At 45.9% G+C, this 13,828-nt stretch overlaps 1 protein-coding gene across 1 annotated transcript in view; it reads right to left on the bottom strand.

Moving 5' to 3' along the window:
* Positions 1-7,574: 7,574 nt before the first annotated feature.
* The window catches only part of LOC144088912 (all-trans-retinol 13,14-reductase-like), a 52,008-nt gene continuing 45,754 nt past the window's right edge, over positions 7,575-13,828 (bottom strand). The window contains exons 11-12 of the mRNA XM_077619654.1: positions 7,898-8,057; positions 7,575-7,817 (exon numbers count right to left, since the gene is read on the bottom strand). Coding sequence (XP_077475780.1) covers positions 7,669-7,817; positions 7,898-8,057 — 309 coding nt within the window. The 3' untranslated portion in view covers positions 7,575-7,668. The remainder of the gene's footprint in view (positions 7,818-7,897; positions 8,058-13,828) is intronic.

Here is a 13,828-nt window from a genome sequence, read left to right as displayed (position 1 = left end):
GCCAAAAGGCATTTTCAAATGCACACACAAATAAAGAGAAAATAATTCTGGATTTCTTCTTTCATGGAGGACAACTGGTCAGGCTGAGTCCCCGCTCTGTTCAGGCCTCACGCATTTGTTGTTTATTAACTTCAAGGACACTATTTACAATGGATGTCTCAACTCTCAAGGGAGCGGTGGGAAACATAAGTGACATATCAGTATAGTCAAAACAAATGGTTTGAAAGTCCTGTGCAGCTCAAGGTGTTTTGAATCTTCTTTGTTTAGTCCACTCCAAGCAGTCCAAGGTGTTTTGGTGTTAAGTGTAAGGTTCTCCGGAGCAAAGCGTTTACCCCATTGCAACCAACCATAAAATAATATGAAACTAGGTTTAACAGTAAAGCAAAGCATATTCTTCATTGCAAGATATGTGAAACTAATAATCCTCTAATGATAATGAGCAAAGTTTAATAGTAAAGCAAAGCATTCTTCATTGCAAGCAAATATATAATATTTAAACTAATACAGTAATCCCTTGACATAAGAGCAATTTGAGATATGAGTTAAATTTTGAACATATCTTATTTTGGAGTGCATCGTAATCCAAGTTCATTTAAATTGTTATGTTACGAGTGCGTTGCCGTGCAAAAAGTGATTTTAGTACTATTAAACCACTAGTTATTTGCTACTTTGTTAATAGATGGTGAATTAAAACAAATGTTTTTCCAATCCAATATCCTGTTTTTGGTGTTTTTTTCAGAGGGTTGGAACCAATTAATTTGTTTTTAGTTCATTTCTATGGGAAATGTTCATTACGAGTAAATCGACATACGAGCTCAGTCCCAGAACGCATTAAACTCGTATCTCGAGGTACCACTGTAATCCTAACATCTCACCCTGTTATTATACATTTGTACATAATCCCATAATAAAACTTCCTTTTGGCTATATTTCATTAATTCATATTTTATGACAAATACACTTGGGGGAAGTCCGATGGCTCGATCTTCGCCGAATAGACCTTGCATGCCTGGTCTGAAAAAGGAATTCACTTTCATAATTAGCATAATTATGGACATCAATGCTCTCACCAGAAGGCTGTCTAGTAAGGACACAATTCTTGCAATTTGGAATTTTTTAGGGCAATTGCAGTAACTATGAGTCGGTTTAGCAAAGAGCGTAAGCAGGGGATAAGACCACCCACACATTGTCAAAGTAGTAGCAAAACAGCCATTGATATCACCTCGTTGAAGGCCAATTTTTAAACTTGCCGAAGATCTTACCCCACCAGTCTGCCCAGGCGGACAGTTCCACTCCAGAATGCCTCTTAATTTCTGGTTCAGGGTCTGCAGGCCTTCAACGGCTCTGGCTAGGGACCCATTGGTTGACGTGTCGTTGGGAATAAAGGTGCAACACTGATCTCCAAATATTGCACACGCCCCCTGCTCCACCAGAAGCATATCAACCGCTTTGCGGTCCTGGAAAGCCATGAGACTGGTGGCTGCCAGCTGTTCCTTCATTGGGACACTAAATTCCCAAAACTTCCACCTCGATATCTGACCGATTGATTACATCTCGGTGGTCAGCCAATCTAAAACACAAGACAGACAGACAACCATTCACGCCCACACTCAGAGCCCCTAGAGCTGTGAGGCCGACGCGCTAACCACTCGTGCTACCGGGCCGCCCCCTTTTGCTGTCCTATCAGCAAATTCATTCCCGAAAGGAAATAGGCAATTAATGTATTAGATATGTGCGCCACACATTTACAAATAGAAGTTTCTTAGTTAGAGTTTTTGGAGCTTGGAAAATTGTCAATTTCCCATTTTTTAAAATTGTCCCTGCCAATCGTTACATTTTTACTATAAAATTTAGTTCCATTAAAGCCGTAATTGCAATACCAAGTCTGTAAATCTTGAGCCTAAACCCTCTTAATTTGTATGCCATTAAAGCAATAGAAAGCAAATCAAAAGCCATTATTGTCATTATACACAGCTGCGTATAACGAAATTGGTGGTGCTAATGTAATAAAAACACCGAAAATGTGTAAGGTGAATGGAGTTGGGTTTCTGTCTCAATGGCCGTTCCCCTTGCAAGTAAAAATCCAGAAGACTGTCTTTCCCTCTTTATTTCTACGTGAATTTGGAAATGTCTAATGGAGAACCTGACACCCCGCTAGTGGACGGCAGCATCAGTAAAGCTTGAGAAGGGAAGAAATAAAAACTGTTTCACATTCCCTTTATCTAAATCTAATCTAAACTCTTATATAAATGCATATTTGTGTGTGTATCTGTCTGTGTGTGTATCTGTTCGATCCCTATGGACTGAAACAGATGAACCAATTTTCATGAAGATTCACAGTTATACTTTAGGCGTCTGGCAGTGTCATAGGCTAGGTTTTGTCTCAAAGCACCCCCGATAAGTATTGAAAATTGGTAATCGAAAAAAATCAGGCTTTCAAAAAAATTGACTGATTGACACCAAATTCGACACACGTTTGTAAGATCCCGTCAGAAGTGTTAATTAATCCGCAGTGTCAAGAACATGGGTCTCTTAACAGCAAGGAAAATTGATCAAATAAAATAAAAAGCCAAACCCATTTCAGCTTCGACCGGACTGCCAATTTGTGTTAGGAGTAGCCTGCTATTGTTTTTCCCGACTCTCGTTTGTCCCTCCTGCCTTGCCGTTGTGTTCGCGCAGCTGCGCGTGATTTAACATTAGTCCCTGATGTGTCTATTTAAACCCCACTGTGTCATGTCATTGTCGGATCGTCTGCCTAAATTCCCTTACCATACATCCACGTTACCTTGTTCCTCGATTCCACGTGTTTTCCCTAGTCCGGTTTGGTTTCATGTTTCGTTTCTCAAGTCCTTGTTATTTTGTAAGGTCCCGTCTAAGTTATTAAAGTTTTGGTTATGAACACAATTTGCCTCGTCCTCACCTGCTTCCCCGCGATTGGGTCCTAATCCCTCCTACCTCGCCTCGACGTCTCCCGTGGTCGTAACAGAACGATCCGACCACATGGATCCAGCGGGAAGCCACCGACGCTCGCGCCGACGCCAGTCACCCAGCTCATACTCCACCGATAACCCGCCTCATCGCTCACTTGGTCGCTCCTGGCTACTTGCACAACTAAGTGAGAAGACCCGAATTTCGTCGCCCCCTGTTCATCGCTCGAGTTATCTGGATTCGAACTCCAGCTATTCTTTTCCTCAATGGAGGGAGAATCCCCAGCCTCCATCGGCCCCGGTTGAACGCCTCAGCTATCTGTTTGGACTCAGATTTTTCTGATTGAGAATGACCGGGAGCTAATTGATTTGTGGGCTGGAGATTCGGACTTGGACTGTGATTCCGTCAGCCGATTCGGACTTCGATACATCCCCCCGCAGGACGTTGGCCCCGACTTCTCCGATTGCTCCGACCTGGATTACCCCAACCAGGATTCGCCGTGTCGAATGTCCATCTACAATGGACCACCACGTGGCGGCCGGCGGGGAGGCTCAGGTAGGAGTTTCGAACACCACCCGTCTTGTCTTTGTGGGGAGGCGCAGCAGCGAGGTTTTCCACCGTGTTGGCTGGCCATCTATAATGGGCCGCCAAGAGGCGCCCGGCGTGCTGCGCCGTCCTCCCGGAGGAGGCGGCGAGCGCCGCTCCGCAGGGAGAAGCGGAAGGAGGGGCTGGACGCTCGACCCCCTGAACAAGCTCCTCGCTCGACCTCGCCCGTCCAAGCTCCTCGCTCGACCTCTCCCGTCCAAGCTTCCCGTATTCCCGTGCCGAAGCCACGCACAAGACCCCGTCCCGGCTGAACCGCTTCGGCACGGGTGAGACTGGCAGTCCAGCCGGCACAGGGGAGTCCGTGCCGGCTGAACCGCTTCGGCACGGGTGCGACTGGCGGTCCAGCCGGCACGGACTTCCCGTGCCGGCTGGACCGCCAGTCGCACCCATGCCGAAGCCACGCACAATATTCCCCGTGCCGGCTGGGCCGCCTGTCGCACCCGTGCCGAAGCCACGAACCAGGTTTCCCGTGCCGGCTGGCCCGCCTAGTTCCTGCCCGTCCATAAGCGGCGGCAACTCTCCGGGCCCCCTGGACGAGGGGGTCAGCGGCGGTGACTCTCCGGGCCCCCTGGACGAGGGGGTCGGCGGCGGCCACTCTGCGGGCCACCTGGACGAGGGGGTCGGTCGCGGCCACTCTCCGGGCCCCCCGGACGAGGGGGTCGGCGGCAGGGACTCTTCGGGCCCCCTGGACGAGGGCGTCGGCGGCCCCCCGAGCAGCCAGGGTAAGGCGCCCGACGACTTTTCTAAAATTCTGGTGTCTGTTAAGGGCAGGGGGCTTGGCCATCACTTAAAGGGCCAGCGGGGATGCCCACCGGACCGGCCACTCCCACTCCTCTCCAAATGCCGGCGCGGACGCCCGGCGGATCAGCCGATCCGACGCCTCGTCACCGGCTGGCGCGGACGCCCGCCGGACCGGCCACTCCCACGCCTCGTCTCAGGCCGGCGCGGACGCCGGCCGGACCGGCTACTCCCACGCCTTGTCTCGGACCGGCGCTAAATGTTTAATTGCATCCGCTTCGGTCCCCAAAAGCAAACATAAAATGACAACTGATAGGTTCACCAATAGGCATTCCTAAAGCACCTTGAAATAAAATAGACATCTGACTCATAACTGGGTTCTTGCAAGAGAGAATCGATCCACATCCTCGTCCGCGTCCTCGGTCAAGATCATTCTGATGACTCGATATCTCTCTTGCTAATTTATTTCATAAGATTCACAACATTCATCTCAGTTCTCAAAACAATTGTAGGTCTATCGAATCTTCCCAAGAGAGTTTTGATGTGAACCACCTTCAGAAGCCGATGCTTCTCAAAACAATCCACAGTTCTCCGAATCTTCCCAAGAGCGCTGGATGTGAACCATCTTCAGAAGCCGATGCTTCTCAAAACAATTTACAGTTCTCCGAATCTTCCCAAGAGAACGATGTTTCGGTGTGAACAATTGTTTTGAGAAGTCCAGGTAACAGGGGAGTGACCTTTCCGTTGTTTATCACGGTTGCAGGCAGATGTACTAAAAATGACTTTTTTAATGTTAATAAGCCTCATTGCAAGCACATATATATATAATGATTATGTTTCAAGCAAATTTATAATAATGATAACCTAACAACAACCCTTTAATAAAAGCATATTTTCTGTGTACGTGTGCATGTGTGTTATCTGCCTATGTGTTTGTCTTCATTCCCTATGGACTCGGCTAAGCCAATTTATCTGAAAATTTAGTCATGCTTTGAAGGCCTGTGGATGTCATCGAATAGGTTTTGTATCAAAAATTTTCAGACAACTATCGAAAATCGCTAATCGAAAAAATCGGGTTTCCAAAAAAAAGGTCCGATTCACGCCAAATTCGACACGTTCACAATCTGCCGTCAGGGGTCTCTTAATAGCAAAGAAAACCGATAAAATATAAAAACCAATGCGCTCCGATTCCAACTAAACCATCTGCTGGATTTCAACAAAAATTGGCAGGGTTTTGAGTCTGGCCGTTCAGAAGGTCCATGCCAAGTTTAACAGTTTTTTTTTTTTCTTGACAGAGCCACAGTTCAACAATCAATAACACTTCAAACCAGTATTTCCCAAAAACGCTGTTTTCAGAAAAAATGTCGGTGTGCAGTGAAGCGGAAGGACGAATTGGGGCAAAACTTAGCGGTGTCTTTTACCCTACGCTCAAACTATTCATTGGCATACCATGCATACAAAGAAAAAAACAAGAAACAACAACCTCGGTTGGATCTCAACTTCTTCCAAAACTCACATCCCTGATTCACCCTAACCGATTGCCTCCAGCCTTACAACACGGGGTGCGCAAAAGTACTAATGTTAGTGTGCAGTGAAAAGGAAGTGCACTTCCCATTAAAACATACGGCCTGCGCACGGTGAAACTGCACGTGGCCACACGTGTGCCACGTGTGCACGTTGGGAAATTTGAACAGTATTGATTGGCGTCTTACGCACTTACTTTGACCCCCCACACACGCGAACAAGCACTACTCCCCAGCTTTACTCAATGCAATACTCCCAATTCCGGGCTCATCTGCTTGTCATCTATAAACGTGTCTCTGTCCCACTTCTGACACTATGTTACTGATTTTTTAGGCATTCATAGAGGATTACAGCAGCAGGTGATTATGAGAGGCAAGACTGCCATAGTGAGCACCGAAAGACGGGAACCCACCAAAATAAAACTGGATACTAACAACATATATCACTGCCGCTGTGAGCAAAAAGGAACAGAAATAAATAAAGATTTTGTTTTTACCTCTCCATTGAGGTAATGGATAACAGAATAACAAAGTTTTAAAAATGCACCTGTACTCCTATTACATGCAAGTACACTTCAGAATGCACAGTAATACCTTGAGATACGAGCTTAATGCGTTCCAGGATCGAGCTCGTATGTCAATTTACTCGTATCTCAAATCAAATTTTTGCATAGAAATGAACTAAATACAAATCAATCCATTTCCACCTCCTGGAAAAATACCAAACACCGGATATTACAATGGAAAAACATATTTTTATTTGTTCTATTTCACCACCTTCTCACAAAGTAATAAATATGTCTAGACGTTCTGATCTTCAATTCTAAAATTTGACATTATTCAGTACAGTTGCTTGCGTGGACGAGAGAGAGAGAGAAAGAAGAGACAGGAGAGAGCGAGAGAGAGAGAGAGAGAGAGAGAGAGAGAGAGAGAGAGAGAGAAGAGAAAGAGAGGAAGAGATGAAGAGGGGAAGAGGGAGAGAGAGAGGAAGAGATGAAGAGGGAGAGAGAAAGAAAGAAGGGACAGGAGAGAGAAAGCACAGGGGAGAGACTTGACAGCGTCGCACTCGTAGCAAACTTTAAATTTAACTTCAATGAACTTAGATTATTACACACGCACACACTTAAAAATATGTTTTAATCTTACATTTCACTAAATTCAAAACTTCTTGTGCGATAACCAAGGCAAAGATGTTAATGTATTCCAACGCGTCTTTCAAGCCGAAACTTCCTGGCTTCTCCATGCCTCACAACCGAGTGTTCGTGTTTTAAAATTATCGAGCCAGCCACGACTCGCTTTGAAGGGTTTCGCTGGTGTCTTTTTCAAATGCTTGCTTTGCTTTCAAGTCCATGTAGATTCCGCTGTTTTTTTTCGCAGATTAGCGACTCAGTCCGGCTATCTCCAGTAAAAAATGCAACCGTTACGGCCCGGTGCTCGTAGATATCTTTACGCGAGTGAGACGCGGCGAGAAAGACAGAGCGATGCTGTTCTCATAAGCAGCCTCTCACATACTCAGCCACCTGGACAGCCGCATCTGATAAGCTCATATCTCAAATTTGTCTCGTATCTCAGGGCAAAAATTTGCTCGGAATTTTCCTCGTATTTCAAATTTTTCATATGTTGGGACACTCGTTACTGTAGTTACTTTCTCCCAAAATAAAAAAAATCATTGCAATAATGAATATCGATAGCATTTGTCAAACACTTTCAAGAATGAGAGTTTTAAAAACAAGATTCATTTAAGAATATTTCAAATGTCGTTTAATGGTTTGAGTTCAATTCACAGAATACAATGACAGAACATTGTATTTTAATGCAATACAATACAATTTACATTATAAAGTGAATGAGCTCGTAATTCCAATTTTTACATTCAGGTGAACTTATGATTTGCCTTTCTTTTTTTAAGACGTGACTTAAGAGTGAGAAGATCAATATAGAGGATCTGATTCAGTACAGCCGAGGCACAAAGCAGTCCACCATGTAAAGCTCCAGCCATGCCATTGCAGAACACATCCTGACCTGCAAACAAACAGAGTGAGCTACATGAGAGTATCTCACGTTGATACAGACCTGTAGTTTCCATGTAATGCCTTAGCTACCTGTTAAGTACAGGCCACTAATTGGTGTTTGCGGTCTTGTCCTTGCAACTGTTTCTGGGCTGAATCGCTCCAAGTTGTGTTCAGCACCATACATCTCACCCCTTGGTGCACCCAAATAGTGGACATTAGTCAAAGGAGTAGCAGCCTCAATCATAATCACCTGAAGGCAAACATTTAAAATTATACTCAAAATGTATACTGTATCAGTCAAAACATCCTTAGTTAATAACACTTTGGAGACTGGTTACATCTTAAACAGGTTGCCTACCAATCATTCATTCATTTTCCTAATCAGTTACAGACGCTCCCCTACTTACGAACATTCAACTTACGAACAACGGTACATACGAACATGTCTGCAAATTGCGTTTAAGTCCAAAAATGTTCGCAAGTCCAATTTTGTATTTCGCGTCTTTTTCGGAGTAGTACTTCTTTCCGCCGCTAATACCGACGCCTGGCGCTGTGAGAGCTCAGCTCACCCAGCATCTACCTTCTTCGTTGCAATGCGGAAGTGCGTGAATGTATCTCCAGTGTGCAAAGAACCTTTTTCATTTGTATCATTAAATATCTCATGCATCCAATATTGAATATGGTTGGTAAAAAGCTAAAGGCTTCTATTGAGGGAGTTGCAAGGAAGAGGCAAGCCATTTCATTTGAAACGAGTGGCAATAATAACGAAGCTTGATGCGCGTCAGAAAGTGGTGAGCGTTGCACATTCAGTACCATTTATAAACAGAAAGATCGAGCAGCAGGACCCAAATATTGAACGTTGCACAAAGTTTGCAAATCAATTGAATGATGCCATACAGTGCTACTGCATCATTTATGATGAAAAAAAGAAGAAAACTGTGCAATCGTCATTAGGTCGCTTCTTTTGGCCAGTTTCTAATACGTAAATCTATCTCTCTCTCTACAGTACTGTACATATTCTCTCCATTTTATTAAATGTTTTTTTTTCAGTACAAACCAATGCGTGTTACTTATACAAGCCTTAAACATACAAATGCACTTATATAAACCTTCAATATACTTATATAGGCCTTAAACATAAATTATAATACAAAATATAGCACTAAATCAACTTACAAACAAATTCAACTTATGAACAATCGCTCGGAACCAATTGCGTTCGTAAGTTGAGGAGTGTCTGTATACTCAAAAGGGTTGCGTGGGTTGTTGTAGTCCATGCCAGCCAACTGTGGGGACCAAGTGGGGGAGACCCTGAATTGGTGGCCAGCCATGTTTCCCAATTATGGTGCAAAATAAGCAAAAAAAGTTACACTGATAAACAAATAGACTATTTAGATCAGGGGTCTCAAACTTGCGGCCCGCGGGACGATAATTTGCGGCCCCCGTCTTAATATGAAAGATCGATTTTTTATTTTTTTATTTTTATTTTTTTATTTTTTTTATTTTTTAACCCCTTTCCCCATGATGGCGCCGTTTAAGTGGCAGCCAGTGGCAGTAGCTCTGTCCACTCATGTTTTTCTTGTTTTACAGCATGTTTTACATGAAAAATTAGAGGGAACATTGACATGCACCTGCTTGTGGCAGGTGTGATACTGGTGTGCCGATAGCGAGCACTGATGATGTCGTGACCGGATGATTCGCCTAAAGACGTTTCGCCGACGGACGTTTGACAGACGGACAGGTCGTACTAGTATTTGTTAGTTTAATGATTAAATACAAATACTAGTATTTGTATTTAATCATTAAACGCTGTTTTCAGCTGGATTTGACCGAATTTGAGAGCATTTTGAGCCGTTTGGCGAATGGACGTCTATAGACGTTTTTTTGCCTCCATCGCGATATCATCCAGTATTTGTATTTAATCATTAAATGCTGTTTTAGGATGGATTTGACCCGATTGCTGTCATTTTACGGCTCGGTTCTGCTACATCTGCCTGCCCAAGAGTGCTTATTCCCGGACTGCCATTGATGGTAGACGAACATTGATTTTTACTATAATTTGGACAACACCGGCGGCGGGCCGGATTAAAAATCCTAACGGGCCGTATATGGCCCGCGGGCCGAGGTTGAAAAACTTGTACACACACGATCCGGCGGGGCGAGCGTTCGAATCCCGTTTCGGCGAAACCTCCGTTCGGCCGAATGAACGTTCGGTGGAACGTCCATTCGGCGACCTGCCCGTCTGTCAAACGTCCGTCGGCGAAACGTCTTTAGGCGAATCATCCGAGTACCGATGATGTCGCTCACACTGGTACCCAGTGCGCTCAGGGAGGTTGTCTTTCTGCTCAGACCAACAAAAAATTAGAGGGAACTTTGGTTCGGAGCTGAATGAACCAATCACGGTGAGGTATACGGCTCTGGAGGGCGGGACATGGGCCGGGCTGTCCAGTGCCTCGCTCACTCACTCATTCATTCCTCCAATCAGCTGGGCGGAGGAGAAGCCGTGAGGCCGATCACTCCGCTCGGCGCACACTCCTCCGCTGCTCTCAGCATAGAACTGAATGAGGCGCTATGATCCGTGATCCAGCCTGTGTCAGTGTCTGTAGCCATCTCCGCGATTGAAACGGAGAGCGAAAGTGCACATGTGCCACAAACCCGCACGCCTGAATGTGAAAGATCAACCCGAGACTCATTCCAAGTGGAAAAACATATTACAGAGCCCCAGAGATGTCTCTTTCAAAGCCTGCCGTGAAGAGAAAGGTCGGTAATGAGCACAGACAGTTTCAAGAAAAGTGGGGAGTGCAATATTTCTTTGTTGAACACAGGGGCACCCCGACGCGTCTCATTTACACTGAAAAAGTTGCGGTGCACAAGGAATACAATTTGAAACGTAATTGTACTATGAGACATGCTGAGGAGTACGAAAAATACCAGGGAGATGAGAGAGCCAACCAGGTTGCCAGTCTTAAAACACGTCTTCTGAGGCAACAGGATCTCTTCAAGAAGGCTACCAAAGACAGTAATGCAGCAGTCAAAGCTAGCTACGCCGTTTGTGAGTTGATTGATCCTGTGCTAAGTGATCCCAAATGGCTCATGGACTTGGCTTTTCTTGTTGATATCACACATGAGCTTAATGTACTGAACAAGAAGCTACAAGGCCAGGGGCAACTTGTCAGTGCTGCCTATGACAACGTGAGAGCATTCTGCACTAAACTTGTGTTATGGAAAGCCCAGCTCTCTCAGACAAACCTTTGCCATTTCCCAGCATGCAAGGCTCTCGTGGATGGAGGCACACCATTCAGTGGTGAGAAGTATGTTGAGGCCATTTCGAAGCTACAGGAGGAATTTGATCACAGATTTGCAGACTTCAAGACACACAAAGCCACATTTCAAATTTTTGCGGACCCCTTCTCCTTTGATGTGCAAGATGCCCCTCCTGAGCTTCTAATGGAGCTCATTGACCTGCAGTGCAACTCTGCACTCAAAAATAAGTTCAGGGTGGTGAGTGGAGAAGCAGACAAGCTTGGGCAATTTTTGAGAGAGTTGACCCCCAGCTTCCCTGAACTTTCCCGAAGGTTCAAGCGGACCATGTGCCTTTTTGGGAGCACATACTTGTGTGAGAAGCTCTTCTCCACCTTGAACTTCAATAAGTCCAAGTACAGGTCCAGACTTACTGATGAGCATCTTCAAGCTCTACTGAGGGTCGCCACTGCTTCCTCCCTCAAGCCAAATGTGACTATGTGAGAAGAAGCGCTGCCAGGTCTCTAGCAGCAAGGAGTAGGCAAAAGAAGCCGTGTTCAGAATATTTCATGTTCAATGTTCCATTCAAGTTCAGAAAGTTAAAGGTTAAAGAGCTGTTAATACAGACATTTGAAACGGAATAAAAATAATTCATTTTCTCTACTTAGCCAGCCAGTGTATATCTACTGTATGCTCATTAGTATTATTTGGTTTTATATTACTGATTGATTTATTTTTTATTCATCTTTAAGTTAATTTATTTAATTCATTATTTTTTGTTAAAAAATAAAGATATTTGATAACGTTGGAAAGTTTTATCAGTGCTTTTCTTGTGGAAATCCTGATGCGGCCCAGTCTCACTCAGACTCGGCCTCTAGCGGCCCCCAGGTAAATTGAATTCGAGACCCCTGATTTAGATGGTTAATTTATCTAATGTTCTTTTTTTCATTAATTTTCTCTACCGCTTATTGTCACAAGAATCTGGAGCCTATCCCAGCTGACTTCAAACAGCAGTAGTGGGACATCCTGAATTGGTGGTCATTAATTGCAGGGCACAAGGAGAAAGACAACCATTCACACTCATCCTTATGGGAAATTTAGAGTGTCCAACCAGCCTACTCTGCATATTTTTGGGATGCAGGAGAAAACGGAGTACCCGTAGAAAACCCAGAATGCTAACCAACGGCGCCTTTTTCATTCATTCATTTCCCGAACTGCTTATCCTCACAAGGGTCACAAGGGGGTGCTGGAGTCTATAGCAGCTAACTATGGGCACGAGGCGGGCGACACCCGAAATCGGTGACCAAGTAATCGCAGGGCACAAGGAAACGGAAAACCATTCACGATCACACTCATACAGGCTGCAAAAACTGGCTCTTGGGACGTGGAATGTCACGTCTCTGGTTGAGAAAGACCCTGAGCTAGTACTTGAGGTTGAGAAATTCCGGCTCGACATAGTCGGCCTCACCTCTACGCACAGCTTGGGTTCCGGTACCACTCCTCTCGAGGAGGGTTTGACACTTCCACTCTGGAGTTGCCCGCGGTGAGAGGCACCGAGCGGGTGTGGCCATACTTGTTGGTGCCTGTATGTTGGGGTTTACCCTGGTGGATGAGAGGGTAGCATCCCTTCGTCTTCAGGTGGGGGGACGGCACCTGACAGTTGTTTGTGCGTATGCACCAAACAGCAGTTCAAAGTACCCACCCTTTTTGGAGTCCTTGGAGGGGGTGCTGGAGTGTGCCCTTTTGGGGGAATCCCTCGTCTGCTGGAGGACTTCAATGCTCATGTGGGCAATGATAGTGAGACCTGGAGGGGAGTGATTGGGAAGAATGGCCCCCCTGATTGAAACCCGGGTGGTGTTCTATTGTTGGATTTCTGTGCTCGTCGTGGATTGACAATAACGAACACCATGTTCAAGCATAAGGGTGTCCATATGGGCACTCAGCACCAGGACACCCTAGGCCGCAGTTCGATGATTGACTTTGTGGTCGTGTCATCGGACCTGCGGCCGCATGTCTTAGACACTCGGGTAAAGAGAGGGGCGGAGCTGTCAACCCATCACCACCTCGTGGTGAGTTTGCTCCGATGGTGGGGGCAGATGCCATTGTGGCCTGGGAGATCCAAATGTTTCGTGAGTGTCTGTTGGGAACCCCTTGCGGAGTCCCCTGTCAGAAGGAGTTTCAATTCCCACCTCCGATAGAGCTTATCTCATGCGGGGGACATTCAGTCCGAGTGGACCATGTTCCGCGCTTCCATTGCTGAGTCGGTAGACCGGAGCTGCACCCGCATGGTGGTCAGTGCCTGTCGTGGCAGCAAACCCAGAACCCGCTGGTGGAGACCAGCGGTAAAAAAGGAGTCCTACCGGGCCCTTTTGGCCCATGGGACTCCGGAGGCAGCTGACGGCTACCGGGTGGCCAAGCGGCACGCGGCTCTGGTCGTCTCTGAGGCAACAACCCAGGCATAGGAGGAGTTCGCTGAGGCCATGGGGAACGACTTCTGGGTGGCTTCAAGGAAATTTTTGTCCACCATCTGATGTCTCAGTAGGGGGAAGCAGTGCACCGTCAACACAGTGTATAGTGGTACAGAGGACTATTCTGGGTTACTGGAGAGGAGGGCCCGCCGGGAGCTCGAATTTTGGATTCAGGAGGACGAGTGTGGTTTTCATCCTGGCCTTAGAACAGTGGATCAGCTCTACACCCTCAGCAGGGTCATGGGAGTTGGCCCAACCAGTCTTCATGTGCTTTGTGGACTTGGATAAGGCGTTCGAACGTGGGAGTGGGTAG

This window comes from Stigmatopora argus, chromosome 14, assembly GCF_051989625.1.
Source record: "Stigmatopora argus isolate UIUO_Sarg chromosome 14, RoL_Sarg_1.0, whole genome shotgun sequence".
Taxonomy (NCBI): domain Eukaryota; kingdom Metazoa; phylum Chordata; class Actinopteri; order Syngnathiformes; family Syngnathidae; genus Stigmatopora; species Stigmatopora argus.
Note: the sequence above shows the minus strand (reverse complement) of the source record. Positions and strands in the feature narration are given on the sequence as shown.